This window comes from Sinocyclocheilus rhinocerous, unplaced genomic scaffold (assembly GCF_001515625.1).
Source record: "Sinocyclocheilus rhinocerous isolate Xijiao unplaced genomic scaffold, SAMN03320098_v1.1 scaffold4259, whole genome shotgun sequence".
NCBI classification, from domain to species: domain Eukaryota; kingdom Metazoa; phylum Chordata; class Actinopteri; order Cypriniformes; family Cyprinidae; genus Sinocyclocheilus; species Sinocyclocheilus rhinocerous.
The window spans coordinates 152,927-167,065 of NW_015658991.1; the positions used below are offsets into that span (position 1 = coordinate 152,927).

At 38.3% G+C, this 14,139-nt stretch overlaps 1 protein-coding gene across 2 annotated transcripts; it reads left to right on the forward strand.

Moving 5' to 3' along the window:
• The first annotated feature begins 759 nt into the window (after positions 1-759).
• Positions 760-13,323, forward strand: rdh8b (retinol dehydrogenase 8b). 2 transcript variants are annotated; one of them, XM_016531591.1, is made up of 5 exons: positions 760-902; positions 9,735-9,896; positions 11,638-11,817; positions 12,088-12,181; positions 13,046-13,323. In XM_016531591.1, the coding sequence occupies exons 1-5, from the start codon at positions 797-799 to the stop codon at positions 13,248-13,250; spliced, it is 747 nt and encodes a 248-aa protein (XP_016387077.1). In that variant the 5' UTR covers positions 760-796; the 3' UTR covers positions 13,251-13,323. The 2 variants fall into 2 exon arrangements, with proteins under 2 accessions (XP_016387077.1, XP_016387076.1); XM_016531590.1 differs by lacking the exon at positions 760-902 and adding an exon at positions 1,973-2,115 and having other exon boundaries at positions 13,046-13,322.
• The last annotated feature ends 816 nt before the right edge of the window (positions 13,324-14,139 follow it).

The window sequence follows — 14,139 nt, forward strand, 5'->3', positions numbered from 1 at the left end:
GCTCATATGTCCAGAAGATGCAATCTTTCATGTCATTCCATAACCTGAAAATAAAGTGATGGGATTGTGAAGAAAATCAAAACAAAGAAACGTGACATGAAATAAAATAAAATGAAGAAATACCTATTTCAGATTCTGCACGTGCAAAAGTCCACTTAGTTCTAGTCCTCAGATGTTGAGTGCAGTGAAGTGACCGCTGGGTGGCGCTGTCAGACTGATACTGGAGCAATTACACAGATTATACCGCTTCAGCAGTTTTTTTAACTGCTTACACACATTTCCAAAACTTTGACTCTTTTTTTTTCTTTACACACAAATCCAAGAATTGCACACAAAATGCAAAATGAAGCACTGCATTCAAAATGTCACAAACACATCTCAAAAGCAAACATTGCAAACACCTTTTCCATAATAGTAAGTCCTGTTAAGATTTTGTGTGTTACAACAGAGAATTGTGTGTTGTGTTTTGCAAAAAGTGTTTTATGAAATTGAAACTCAAACTAGCGTATGGTTTTGCAGATTTGGTGTGTGCTTCTGCTGTTTGAGTGTCGGCTTTCAGAAACTGTGTGACAAATAAAGATTTTGTGTGTAAGCATTTAAAAAAAAAAACGTAATAGTGCTAGATTTGACTAAAAGTAGCTCCTTAAATAGTAATACGGCTAATAATGTGATTGTGTTTTATGAAGGCGATCACTATCAAACTTGAGCAGGTGGTTTGGCTAATCCGTGCGCTGATCCGCTGAGAGAGAGAGCGCTGAAGAGGCTAAAGTAACAGCTCTGTTATTCCGGTGAAAGCATGGCAACAGAGGGACAGAAAGTGGTGCTGATCACCGGCTGCTCGTCCGGTATCGGGCTCGCGATCGCCGTGATGCTCGCGAGAGACGAGATGAGGCGCTACTACGGTAACAACATTCATCAACGTTTCTGTAAAAATACCACAGTACAGTTATTGTTACTTCAGTGGCAAACAACCCTAGTTACAGAAATAACGTGACAGAAAGACCTGTGTGTGTGTGTGTGTGTGTGTGTGTGTGTGTGTGTCTTTCATTGGATTCCATGCGTATTTTCAGACGTCCCGTCTGTGCTTCTCACGCTCACAGCTGAGAATGAGTTTCTGTGTTTGTCTGTAACATCCTCAGGGGTCTTTAAATTAATATTATGATAGTAAACACTCAGCCTTCAAATATAAATATATAAACAAATACATGAGCTCATATGTCCAGAAGATGCAATCTTTCATGTCATTCCATAACCTGAAAATAAAGTGATGGGATTGTGAAGAAAATCAAAACAAAGAAACGTGACATGAAATAAAATAAAATGAAGAAATACCTATTTCAGATTCTGCACGTGCAAAAGTCCACTTAGTTCTAGTCCTCAGATGTTGAGTGCAGTGAAGTGACCGCTGGGTGGCGCTGTCAGACTGATACTGGAGCAATTACACAGATTATACCGCTTCAGCAGTTTTTTTAACTGCTTACACACATTTCCAAAACTTTGACTCTTTTTTTTTCTTTACACACAAATCCAAGAATTGCACACAAAATGCAAAATGAAGCACTGCATTCAAAATGTCACAAACACATCTCAAAAGCAAACATTGCAAACACCTTTTCCATAATAGTAAGTCCTGTTAAGATTTTGTGTGTTACAACAGAGAATTGTGTGTTGTGTTTTGCAAAAAGTGTTTTATGAAATTGAAACTCAAACTAGCGTATGGTTTTGCAGATTTGGTGTGTGCTTCTGCTGTTTGAGTGTCGGCTTTCAGAAACTGTGTGACAAATAAAGATTTTGTGTGTAAGCATTTAAAAAAAAAAACGTAATAGTGCTAGATTTGACTAAAAGTAGCTCCTTAAATAGTAATACGGCTAATAATGTGATTGTGTTTTATGAAGGCGATCACTATCAAACTTGAGCAGGTGGTTTGGCTAATCCGTGCGCTGATCCGCTGAGAGAGAGAGAGAGCGCTGAAGAGGCTAAAGTAACAGCTCTGTTATTCCGGTGAAAGCATGGCAACAGAGGGACAGAAAGTGGTGCTGATCACCGGCTGCTCGTCCGGTATCGGGCTCGCGATCGCCGTGATGCTCGCGAGAGACGAGATGAGGCGCTACTACGGTAACAACATTCATCAACGTTTCTGTAAAAATACCACAGTACAGTTATTGTTACTTCAGTGGCAAACAACCCTAGTTACAGAAATAACGTGACAGAAAGACCGAACCCAGATAGCACATGTACGTCTGAAAGAGGTCTGTTAAAGATCGCTTGATCTGGAACGCATCTGCTGTGTAAACGTCTGCCAGACGTCTTTAAGATGTCAGTTTTACATGCATTCTAAATCATAAACATCTTAAAGACATCTAATATCTATTTGACATCTGATAGGAAACATCCTATAGACGTATTGCAGATGAGCAAACTCTCTAAAAATAGGTCTTGCAGACGTCAAATAGACGTCTCTGTGATGTACGAGTGCTATCAGGGAGCGCTTCTGCTCAATTGAGATCCAGTTGTTACCTTAAACTATTAAAGATTGGTTTCGGTGAATGGAAATAAAGGTGAAATGAAATAAAATAAAAATAGCAAATATATGAAAAACTTTAACTTTAACGTGAAATGCTTTCTTGACTACTAATTATAATAAGTACTAAAATTACTAACTGAAATAAAAATAAAGCTAAATAGAAATACTAAAAACAAAAACTAATAAAATGTCGAAATGCATAACAATGATGACAAAGTTAAAATGAAAATTGAAAATAAAAAAAATAATAAAAGCACATTAAACATTTTAATAAACACTATAATAGTTATATAAATAATAAATAATACCAAAGTAACACTGACAAGTTTTCGGTTTACTAAGATGTAGTAACTCTATGATTACCATGGTTATTGCTGGTAATGTTGGGTTGGTTAATGATGCTGCTGACAATAGAAGATCAGATCAGATTAATTAGAGACAGAATAAATCCGTCAAGTGAGTGGGATCCTATAATGACTGCAGACAGAGACGCACACACGTGTGTGTGTGTGTGTGTGTGTGACTGTATCCTTTAAAGAGCATATGTGTGCAGGGAAGCAGCTCATAATCAGTGTGTGTGTGTGTGTGTGTGTGTGTGTGTGTGTGTGTGTGTGTGTGTGTGCGCGCTGAGCTGGCCTCTATCCCTGCTTAGCATAACCCGCTGTAACACATGTCAGAGGCAAAACCCAGTGAGCTAAACACTCTTAAAATGTTCCATGAGGAACTTTTAACATCCACGGAATCTTTCCATTGCACAAAAGGTTCTTTACAGTGGAAAAAAAGTTCTTTAGATGATGTTATTCACAGGAATAATAAATGATTCTTTTAAGAACTGTTAACTGAAAGGTTCTTTGGGGAACCAAAATGGCTTTTCTGTGGCATCACTGTGAAAAACCCATTTTGAAACCTTTATTTTTTAGAGTGGGAACGTAAAAGGGAACCTACAGACTTCTGTTAATTTTATTATTAAGACTGCAGACTAACATGAACCCTAAAAGATCCATTTAAATCTAATGACTCACCGGACAGAATAAACATGCGTGATATTCAGGATCAGGGTTCAGTGATTAATGCTATGAAGGTACTGATCTCTCAGGTGGCTTTGTCTTCATCTTGTACAGCAGACACACACACACACACACACGTTACATGTCATCAGAGTGGTAATAAGCTTTATGATTTGTCAGTGACAGAGATTGATGCATATGACCTGTGTCTAAATGCATTCAGTCATCATCGGATCTTAAACTCCTCTTGTATTGCGTCTTATATTGACGTCATTGTGTGTTTAGTATCTAGTCCTCTCTCTCTCTCTTTCTCTCTCTCTCTCTCTCTCTCTGTGTTTTGTAACTAGGTCTCTCTCTCTGCCCTTACAAAAATTAACCATGGTTTTACTACAAAATAAATAAATAAAAAACATGGTTAGTTAAACCATGGTAAACACAAATGAACCATGGTTTTGCTACACTAACCATAGTTTAACCATGGTATTTGTAGTAAAACTGTGGTAAAAAATTACAAATGGTAATCAGTACACCAAAAAACCATGGTTACTACACTTTTACGACAATAAAACCATGGTTAGCTAATTTCATAAGGGTGTGTGTTCAGTAACTAGTTTTGTGTTCAGTAACTAGTTCTCTCTCTCTGTGTGTGTTCAGGAACTAGTTCTATCTCTGTGTGTGTTCACTAACTAGTTTTCTGAGCTCAGTAACTAGTTCTCCATGTGTGTTCAGTAACTAGTTATCTGTGTTCAGTAACTAGTTCCCCTTCTAGGGAACTCGTGCTGCATCCTCTAGCAGACAATGTGGGGAATGCTGCCAGTAGGACCAGTGTCTGAAGCACGTGTGAAACAACTCCAAAGCTAATGGCCCACGTAGCCCATGACATCACAGGCGGTGCCTGGAAGTATAAGAGAGCGCCTGCAGAACATGTCACCAAATTAGTTGTCTGAAGGAGACGTGAAACATGCAGGCTGAAGGAACCATGTTTACATGCGTAACCCGAGATGTTCCCCTTCTAGGGAACTCACACTGCGTCCTCTCTAGCGGACACTTTGGATAACGAAATGCCAACTATGCCATGCTGCGGCGCATGCCTGTCCACCTGGCATGAGAGCACCAAGGGAGCTAAAGACATGCACCTAACCTTTCTTCAGAAAGGGGCCAAGCCACTGACGGCCAAACCACTCTAGCCCATGACATCACAGGCGGTGCCTGGAAGTATAAGAGAGCGCCTGCAGAACATGTCACCAAATTAGTTGTCTGAAGGAGACGTGAAACATGCAGGCTGCAGGAACCATGTTTACATGCGTAACCCGAGATGTTCCCCTTCTAGGGAACTCACACTTCGTCCTCTCTAGCGGACACTTTGGATAACGAAATGCCAACTATGCCATGCTGCGGCGCATGCCTGTCCACCTGGCATGAGAGCACCAAGGGAGCTAAAGACATGCACCTAACCTTTCTTCAGAAAGGGGCCAAGCCACTGACGGCCAAACCACTCACATAGCTTGGCAGAAATGGGGAACCCAGTTTCAGATGAAAGAGGGACATCCACACCAAGTTAAGTACACAGCTACCGTGTGTGCTTCCGTGTCTGAGGTTTCTGACACATGAGGACACGCTCGATCTATGCGTCATGTGTCTTGTGTATTCGATGCTCGAGGGCTCTGAATGCGCTCATTGTGAGAATTTCCAATGAGAAAGCTCCGAGAAGAGGGACAAGCATCTGCGTCCTGTGGTTTGGGTTCCGCTGCTGCCGAGGCATGGCAAAGACTAAGATGATCACCGGCGTTCACAGGTCGAGTGCTCGGTGGGATCCAAGACACTCTTTTTCTTGGGTAATCCCACGGATAGTGCTATATTGAGTCAAGCAGCGCTTTAGGGAATGTGTGCCTCCGTATTTGGATTCTAACACTTGAGGGCATATGCTACTATTTGCGTTATTGCCTCAGCGAGGAGCACGCACGTTCAGTTCAACACACTTATTGTGATGAGTCAACAGTGTCAAGGCTCCGCTCGCGCTTGTTCATATTCCCGATGGATGCAGGACATGGGTGCAGTTGGCGGCTTCTGGGAGGTTCATTCTTTTAGACGGTTTAGGTCTTCTTACCTCTGAGGGGTCTGGCCCGTCATGATCTGAGGATCATAGACAGGGCTAGTGAATTAGCACTCTCCTGCACTCAGCTCCAGAAAGGGGGATGATACCTTCAGAGCGTTTCTTAGCCTGGGTAGTAAGGTTGGGCGGCCTCCCCTGATTTCCAAGTAGGCAGTCACCCTGAATCCCACATGATAAGTATGGGTTTTTCTCCTCTTTGTTTTTTTTTTTTCTCAAGTGGATGGCCCATTGCTTTTGGAGCATAGTTGTTTGAGGACAGCTGTATTCCTAGCTTGATTTCGGGGAATGTCCCTTACTGTGTTAAGCCGGATGGGTTGAGGAGTGGGCTGCTTCCCCAGGTCTCAGGGTATTTTTAAGTGAGCTGTCCCTCTGAATCCCACATATTAAGTTTTGTCTGAGTAGACTGTTCCCCCACCTCAGGGCTTTTAAATGGACAGCCCCTGCTCAATGTGACAGCCCCAGCCTGGCTTCTATGACTAGGTTGGGTTCCTCCCCAGTAGGTGCTCACATCTCTTCCATCTTTATTTGACCCTCAAACTCTAGCACTGTCTATTCTAATTCTATTCTTAAAAAAACTTGCCCCTTTTAGACTTGCACTCTATTCATTTACTAACTGCTTGTTTTTTTTTTTTAACTAACACTAGCTTCTCTATTTTTTTGTATACTATCTACTTGTTTTCTTTAATTTATTATACAATTAACAAAAAGCAAAAAAAATGCTAACACTAGCTTGCTCTATTCTTTTTTTATTCTGTGTGTTTTCTTTTTATTTATTATATATTTATTATATAATAAAAAAAAAACCTATGTGTTGCTACGTGTACTGTGTTAGGCTATCTGAGACTTGTCATAGCACAAGTAAGAAGCGTGGATAAAAGCGTCTGCTGAATGACTAAATGTAAATAATGTAAATGTAAATAACATAGCTATCTGAGGATAGCTGTGTTGTTAACTTGATGTGGATGTCCCTCTTTCATCTGAAACTGGGTTCCCCATTTCTGCCAAGCTATGCGAGTGGCTTGGCCCCTTTCTGAAGAAAGGTTAGGTGTATGTCTGTAGCTCCCTTGGTGCTCTCTCGCCAGGTGGACAGGCATGCGCCGCAGCATGGTATAGTTGGCATTTCGTTACCCAAAGTGTCTGATAAAGGACGCAGCGGAAGTTCCCTAGAAGGGGAACATCTTGGGTTACGCATGTAACCATGGTTCCTTCTGCCTGCATGTTTCATGTCTCCTTCAGACAACTAAGTTGGTGACGTGTTCTGCAGGCGCTCTCTTATACTCTCTTATACTACTCGCAGGCTATGTGGGCCAATAGCTTTGGAGTTGTTTCACACATGCTTCAGACACCGGTCCTGCTGGCAGCATTCCCCACAGTGTCCCCTAGAGCAGTGCGTCTTCGGGGGGGCGCACCCGAGATAACTTACGACCAGGATTGGGGAGTAACGGAATACATGTAACAGCGTTATGTAATCAGGATACATAAATCTAGTAACTGTAATTAGTTACAGTTACAGCAAAAAAACAAAGTATTCAGATTACAGTTACATTTTGTAAAAAGTAGGAATACTATCAGGATACATTTGTTTAATTTAAAATTAAATACATTTTATGAGTTTTTTTTTTTAATTTAGAGATGTTTCATCTTAGTTTCTGGTTCTGTTGACACCCATGTTTACTCACGTGAGCTCACGTGAAAAATAAAACTGTAATACTAAACTGTATAGCCACTAGATGTCTGCATAGCCTTTTATATAAATATATATACGGGCTGTAATATCCAGATGGTTAAACAAGACACGATTTTTAATAGGTTCAAATAGCTTTTACTATAGTTTTTATTCGTTTTAATTTTAAAGTCATAGTTAAATAAAAATACTTAGATATTGCTTTTTTGACTTTATTTACATATGTGACTAAAAGGAATCCAAAAGTAATCAGATTACATAACTTTCATATTGTACTTGGATTACGTTACTGAATACTTTTTTAATGAAGTAATTTGTAACTGTAACGGAATACATTTTAAAAGTAACCCTCCCAACCCTGCTTAAGACTATATTTATATGCAATTAACTAATTTTATGATTAATATGTTAAAGAAATAAAAAATTAAAATGCACCACCTAGTAACGGAATACATGTAACAGCATTATGTAATCAGGATACATAAATCTAGTAACTGTAATTCGTTACAGTTACAGCAAAAAAACAAAGTATTCAGATTACAGTTACATTTTGTAAAAAGTAGGAATACTATCAGGATACATTTGTTTAATTTAAAATTAAATACATTTTATGAGTTTTTTTTTTTAATTTAGCGCTGTTTCATCTTAGTTTCTGGTTCTGTTGACACCCATGTTTACTCACGTGAGCTCACGTGAAAAATAAAACTGTAATACTAAACTGTATAGCCACTAGATGTCTGCATAGCCTTTTATCATTTAAAATTAAATACATTTTATGAGTTTTTTTTTTTTATTTAGCGCTGTTTCATCTTAGTTTCTGGTTCTGTTGACACCCATGTTTACTCACGTGAAAAATAAAACTGTAATACTAAACTGTATAGCCACTAGATGTCTGCATAGCCTTTTATATAAATATATATACGGGCTGTAATATCCAGATGGTTAAACAAGACACGATTTTTAATAGGTTCAAATAGCTTTTACTATAGTTTTTATTCGTTTTAATTTTAAAGTCATAGTTAAATAAAAATACTTAGATATTGCTTTTTTGACTTTATTTACATATGTGACTAAAAGGAATCCAAAAGTAATCAGATTACATAACTTTCATATTGTACTTGGATTACGTTACTGAATACTTTTTTAATGAAGTAATTTGTAACTGTAACGGAATACATTTTAAAAGTAACCCTCCCAACCCTGCTTAAGACTATATTTATATGCAATTAACTAATTTTATGATTAATATGTTAAAGAAATAAAAAATTAAAATGAAAAAAATAACAGCAACACCTCTCTTGTACGTATTATTCTGTGTTTCGTAGCAGCTCAAGCCGTTTCTCATCGCGCTGTGTGAAACACAGACTGAACAGCGGCTCAAAACACCCGACCGCTGCATGAGCATATGATATGCAAACTACAACTCTCGGTTGGATAAAAGAAGCCAGTGTTGCACTAGCAAGGTTTTGATGAATGACGACTGTAATCAAGGTAAAGACGATTATAGTGACATACAGGAGTCGATCATTAGGCGAGCATGTGTGTTATGATTGATGCGCAAACAAACTGTGTATGTGTGCTCTTGGCACATCTAAAACATCTTATTTCTGCTTGAACACAGTTCATTATATTCACATTGCTGTCAAAATTAATGTACAGCGAGTGTTTTATAACGGATGCTCGCCGAAGAAGTGTTTTGGAGTAGTTTGTGAGGATCGGTGGTGTTTATGTAAGCTACATATGGGTATCAGACGCTCCAAACACAGACACGATCGCTTGTTCTGACAGAGGACCTGGCTGTTGACTGATGAACTTGAGTTTCCACACATTTAGAATGGTTTAATTTTTCATTTGTATTTTGATGTGTTTAGTGATTCTGAATAGATCCGTATAGTGGCTATATGCAGTCCTTTGACGTCTCCCTGTGGTCTTTTTTGGTATGGCAGGTTGACTTGTGCTTAACTTAAGTACTTTTAAGTTGTAAAGGATATCTGCAGTGACATTCTTGCTAAGCACTTTTGCAAATATAGAACACTATGTTTAAGTCCATCTTGAATTTGTTTAGTTAAAATAAATAATTACATGGAATTAAAAGGTAATAACACTAGAATACAATTTTTTTTTTTAAATAGAAAAGGTTGGGGGTGGGGGGGCTTGAAGTATTGACTCGGAGAGGAGGGGCCTTGGAGTAAAAAAGGTTGAGAACCACTGCTCTAGAGGATGCAGCGTCTCGTTCCCTCTTGGGGAACCATGCTTACATGCCTCTCTCTCTCTATGTGTAAGTGTGTTCAGTAACTAGTTCTCCATGCGTGTGTGTGTGTTCAGTAACTAGTTTTCGGTGTTCAGTAACTAGTTCTGTGTGTGTGTTCAGTAACTAGTTCTCTCTCTCTCTCTCTGTGTGTTCAGTCATAGGTACAATGCGGGATCTGAAGCGGAAGGATAAGTTAGTTGAAGCGGTGGGAGACGCGTACGGTAAAACTCTGTCTCTGCTTACACTGGACGTCTGTAGCGATGAATCTGTCAAACAGTGTGTCGACAGCATCAAAGATCGACATATAGACATACTGAGTGAGTACAAACGCACTTACATGGTCACAAACGGACCTGTGTCTAAAGTGGATTGTGTCCATCCACGCTTAGGTTTACATGACCAGTTTAAGCTAAGCAGATGAAATAAGTCTTTCACAGTTACTCTCAGCCTTGAGCTTCATGCAGTGTTCATCTGTCTGTTACACAGTGACACACATCACTGTCTGTAAAAGAAAAGAAATGCTGTTAATCATGAATTCTGAATCGTCAGATTAACAGTGAACCGATTCATACTTACACTGCTGTTGAATCGACTCACTCCTGAATCTGTAACTCCAGTTTTCTGAGAGAAGTACTGCTGAAAGAGAAGTAAAATAGAGTAAATGAAGGGATGCAACACAATAAATAATCAAGTAATTAAAAAGAAAGGCCTGTTCACACTAAGACCAATGTTTGCTGTGAAGATTTGGTGCAATAATCATTTGAATTTGAATGAAGTGTATTTTGTATTTATAGTGAAGAAGAAACAACACTCCATTTGAAATACAATAAATGAATAAATATACATGAAACAAACATAAAAGGAAAGGAGAAGAAAAAATATATACAAAAAAGTAAATAAAGGAATCCTCAATCAGTAAAAAAACAAAAACAAGATCATATTCCTTAAGAGTGTGTTATTCTTATTTTTATGACTTTAAGAGAGTTTACAGTATGAGAAATTTCGACAAGACATCAAATCTAGGGAAACAAGGAGACAATGTGCGAGTGCTTGGTGCTGTATCAAGGCCCACTGATGAAGCTAATGGCAGACAGGTGCGGTGATTGTGGACTGTGAGCTGGTGTGAGCCGGGGAGGATTCTGGGAAATGTAGTGTGTTGAGGTGACTGCTCTTGTGACGGCATGATGACATACGCTGGTGAACTTGTGACATCAACAGCACGGTATCTGTCAGAAAAACTAAGAAAAATATATTTCAGAAAACATTTAAATCACATTTTATAAAATGAGATAGAAAACAACTTAAATTCTCCCAAAGGGAATGCATCTGACTGCTCTGATAAAATAAATGCAAAATAAATAATGATAAAATATAATGCTAAAATGATAATGATGATAAAAATAATTGCATTTTTTTCTTATGGAGAGCTTTGCTAATATTTTTTCCATCACACTGCAAATAAACATCATGTTTTAATTCCTGCTGTTACATAAAACTATGACTTGGTGGTACTTACGAACAGAATAACAACAAACATCAGTTATAGCACATCAAACCAACATTAAAATATTAATAAAAAAGAAAAAAATAGCATATATTACATCATTGTCCTTGTGTACCAGTGTATTTCTGCTTTTCCTTGCACGATACTTCCTTCCAGAGTCAAACTCACTTTACAACTTGCAATTCAGAGTTTTTATCTTGCATTTCTGACTTTTTTCTCACAATTCCAAGTTTCCATATAAACTCAGAATTGTCAGTTACAAACGCTTCCAAATTCAGTTATATATGAAGATATAAACTGTGAGTTATAAATTTATAATTAGGATAAAGTCAGAATTGTGAGGAATAAAGTCAGAATTGTGAGGAATAAAGTCAGAATTGTGAGATATAAACTTTTAATCGTGAGAAATAAAGTTACAATTGTGAGATAAAAAGTTACAATTACCTTTTTACATTTTTTCATTCCATGTGAAAACTGAACTTTTGTGTTGGTGTGGACAAGCCTTAAATCCATGCGCAGCAGTGGTGAAGTAGCTGTGATCTGTGTGTTCATAGTTAATAACGCTGGCGTGGGTCTGGTGGGGCCGGTTGAGGGTCTCGGCATGGATGACATGATGAAGGTGTTCCAGACTAACTTCTTTGGTGCGGTTTGCATGATTAAAGAGGTGATGCCTGACATGAAGAGGAGACGCTCTGGACACATCATCGTCATCAGCAGTGCGATGGGCCTGCAGGGTAAACACTGAGCGTTTATAACATATTATTATTTTCATTTGTGGAGTTGAAGAATTCTTCCTAAGGAATTATCTCTACTTGAGGATTATTGATAATGTTGATCAGATAGACACCGAAGAAGAGCTCTTCATGTTGATGGAAACCAATGATCTGCTGAATGACAAACACGTGCAAACATCAGTGTACAGAAACATTTACAGCTTAAAGCCAATAAACTGCAAATAAGCATGATGAGAGCCACACTGATGTGACTCGTGTTGCTCTTCGCAGGTGTGGCGTTTAATGATGTTTACTCGGCTTCAAAGTTTGCCATAGAGGGGTTCTGCGAGAGTCTGGCCGTCCAGCTGCTCAAGTTTAACATCACGTGAGTTTCGCTGCATTTGCTGATCATTCTGACACTCCTGCTTTTCATCTTCTCATTTACACTTACTGTCACTTGATGACTTTGGTATCTGACACTTTTTGACTCTTTTCATCAGTGATCAAACAACATGAACATTACAGAAACACTGTGATGGTGTGTGATGGGTCCCTCTGGTGGTCTGGAGGGGCTGTTACTTGTACAAACACAATGAAGATCACAGATCAGGGACTAAAGAAAGATTTAGAGCCACAAGGGACAACAAAATGACTTAAAATCAGACAAAAAAAAAGCATTAAAATGAGCTAAAGCAACTAAGAATCAAGATATAAGCTGAAAAACATTCTCATTTGTTCCCTCGATTAAAGAATCAAGAAAACATTTCCAAACTAACATCAAATGTATGTAGGAACCAGGAATACTGTGGCATTGGAAAACATGGATGTGAGAAAAATTTAAAAGCATGATTTCTGGAGCAGAGAAAGTCATAGAAATTATGAATTGTGTCAAGTTCTAAAATAGATGTTTTTTTTTGTTACAAATTGCTGAGAAATTTATATTTGTGAGTAATGAATAATTAAATAAAAACCCTTAACCTGTAAACACAAATGACACAAGAGTTAATTAGTCATAAATAGTGTTGCTGATGAATAGTGAATGCTGATGAAATAATTGTTTATAACTATTTTAATACAAACCTTAATTAAATAAAAAAAACTGCAGGAGTATCTTGAACCCCATAAGGGTTAAGAAGCACTGTTCTAGAGGTTGTTCTTCAGAGCAGCAGTTCTTGATCTGTGTGATGCCTCTCTGTTGTTGATTTGTTGATCTCTGTTATTGATGGAGGTGTATTTGTCTGCCTGTCAGTATGTCAATGATCGAGCCCGGGCCCGTACACACTGAGTTTGAGATGAAGATGTTTGCAGATGTTTCTAAGAAAGAGTATGTCGGTACTGATCCAGAGACGCTACACCACTTTAGGACCTGCTACCTGCCCAGTGCAGCGAACATCTTCCAAGGCCTGGGCCAAACACCTGAAGACATCGCCAAGGTCAGAAATCATGTCAGTTAAGGCCCGTTCACACCAGGAACGATCGCAATAACCATGAAGTTTTAATAATCGCTCTAAGTCTATATAATAGCAAAGTCCACACTATAACTAGGACAATGACATCATTATTTAGTTGAAATCAGTTCATTGACAATTCAGTTTGTTTCAATAACTGTGTTAAGTTAATCAATTGGAACAAGTTTAATTTTTAAAGCAGCTCTGGAGAAAACAGCAATGTCATTATCCAGCTCAATTCAGTTCTCATCCATTACTGTCTGTGCAATCAAGTTGATAATATCTGCCAAATATTGAACCGGGAGAATTCCCGATGGCCTGGCAGCTGATTTGGCCCGCTGCCCTACATTTTTTAATATTGTTGTTGTTTTTGTTGCCTGCAGACTGCCGAATGTACCAAAGTGGTTGTTTCCGAATTCGCCATTCAATAATAAGACTCTTAATAAATCATGAATACGATTTGCCTAGCACATCCGCCAAAAGGATGCGAGAATGGAGTGAAAGCGCCAGGTGGAGCAGAGAGGCAAGAGGGTCCTGTTCCTAATAAAACCATGGTTAATTTTCCATAGGACAAAACATGACCCATGATAATGCAAAAACATGTTCAGTATTAAGATTTTTCTATAAAGATATATTCAAGATGTAGCTATTATTGTACTAATTTTGATATAAGAAAATTACATGTCCCATACACTAGAACTATTGACGGAAGTACCCGTGTGTTTTTGGTGCTTTTTGAAGTTGTAGGAACTCTGTTTGGGGGAACTAAAACAATATTTACTGTTTTTTAAATTTATTTTTTTTATAAAATATACTTTTTTGAAAGTAGTCTACTTTCAGTCAGATTTGAGTTTATTAGGCTACATCACCACTAGATACACCTTGCTTCTAATAA

Bases quoted from the DNA above. Each gene is read 5' to 3' on its own strand.
- rdh8b (XM_016531591.1), top strand. From the start codon at position 797: ATGGCAACAGAGGGACAGAAAGTGGTGCTGATCACCGGCTGCTCGTCC. The intron at 903-9,734 runs GTAACAACATTC...CTGTGTGTTCAG, and splicing joins CGAGATGAGGCGCTACTACG to TCATAGGTACAATGCGGGAT. The intron at 9,897-11,637 runs GTGAGTACAAAC...GTGTGTTCATAG, and splicing joins TCGACATATAGACATACTGA to TTAATAACGCTGGCGTGGGT.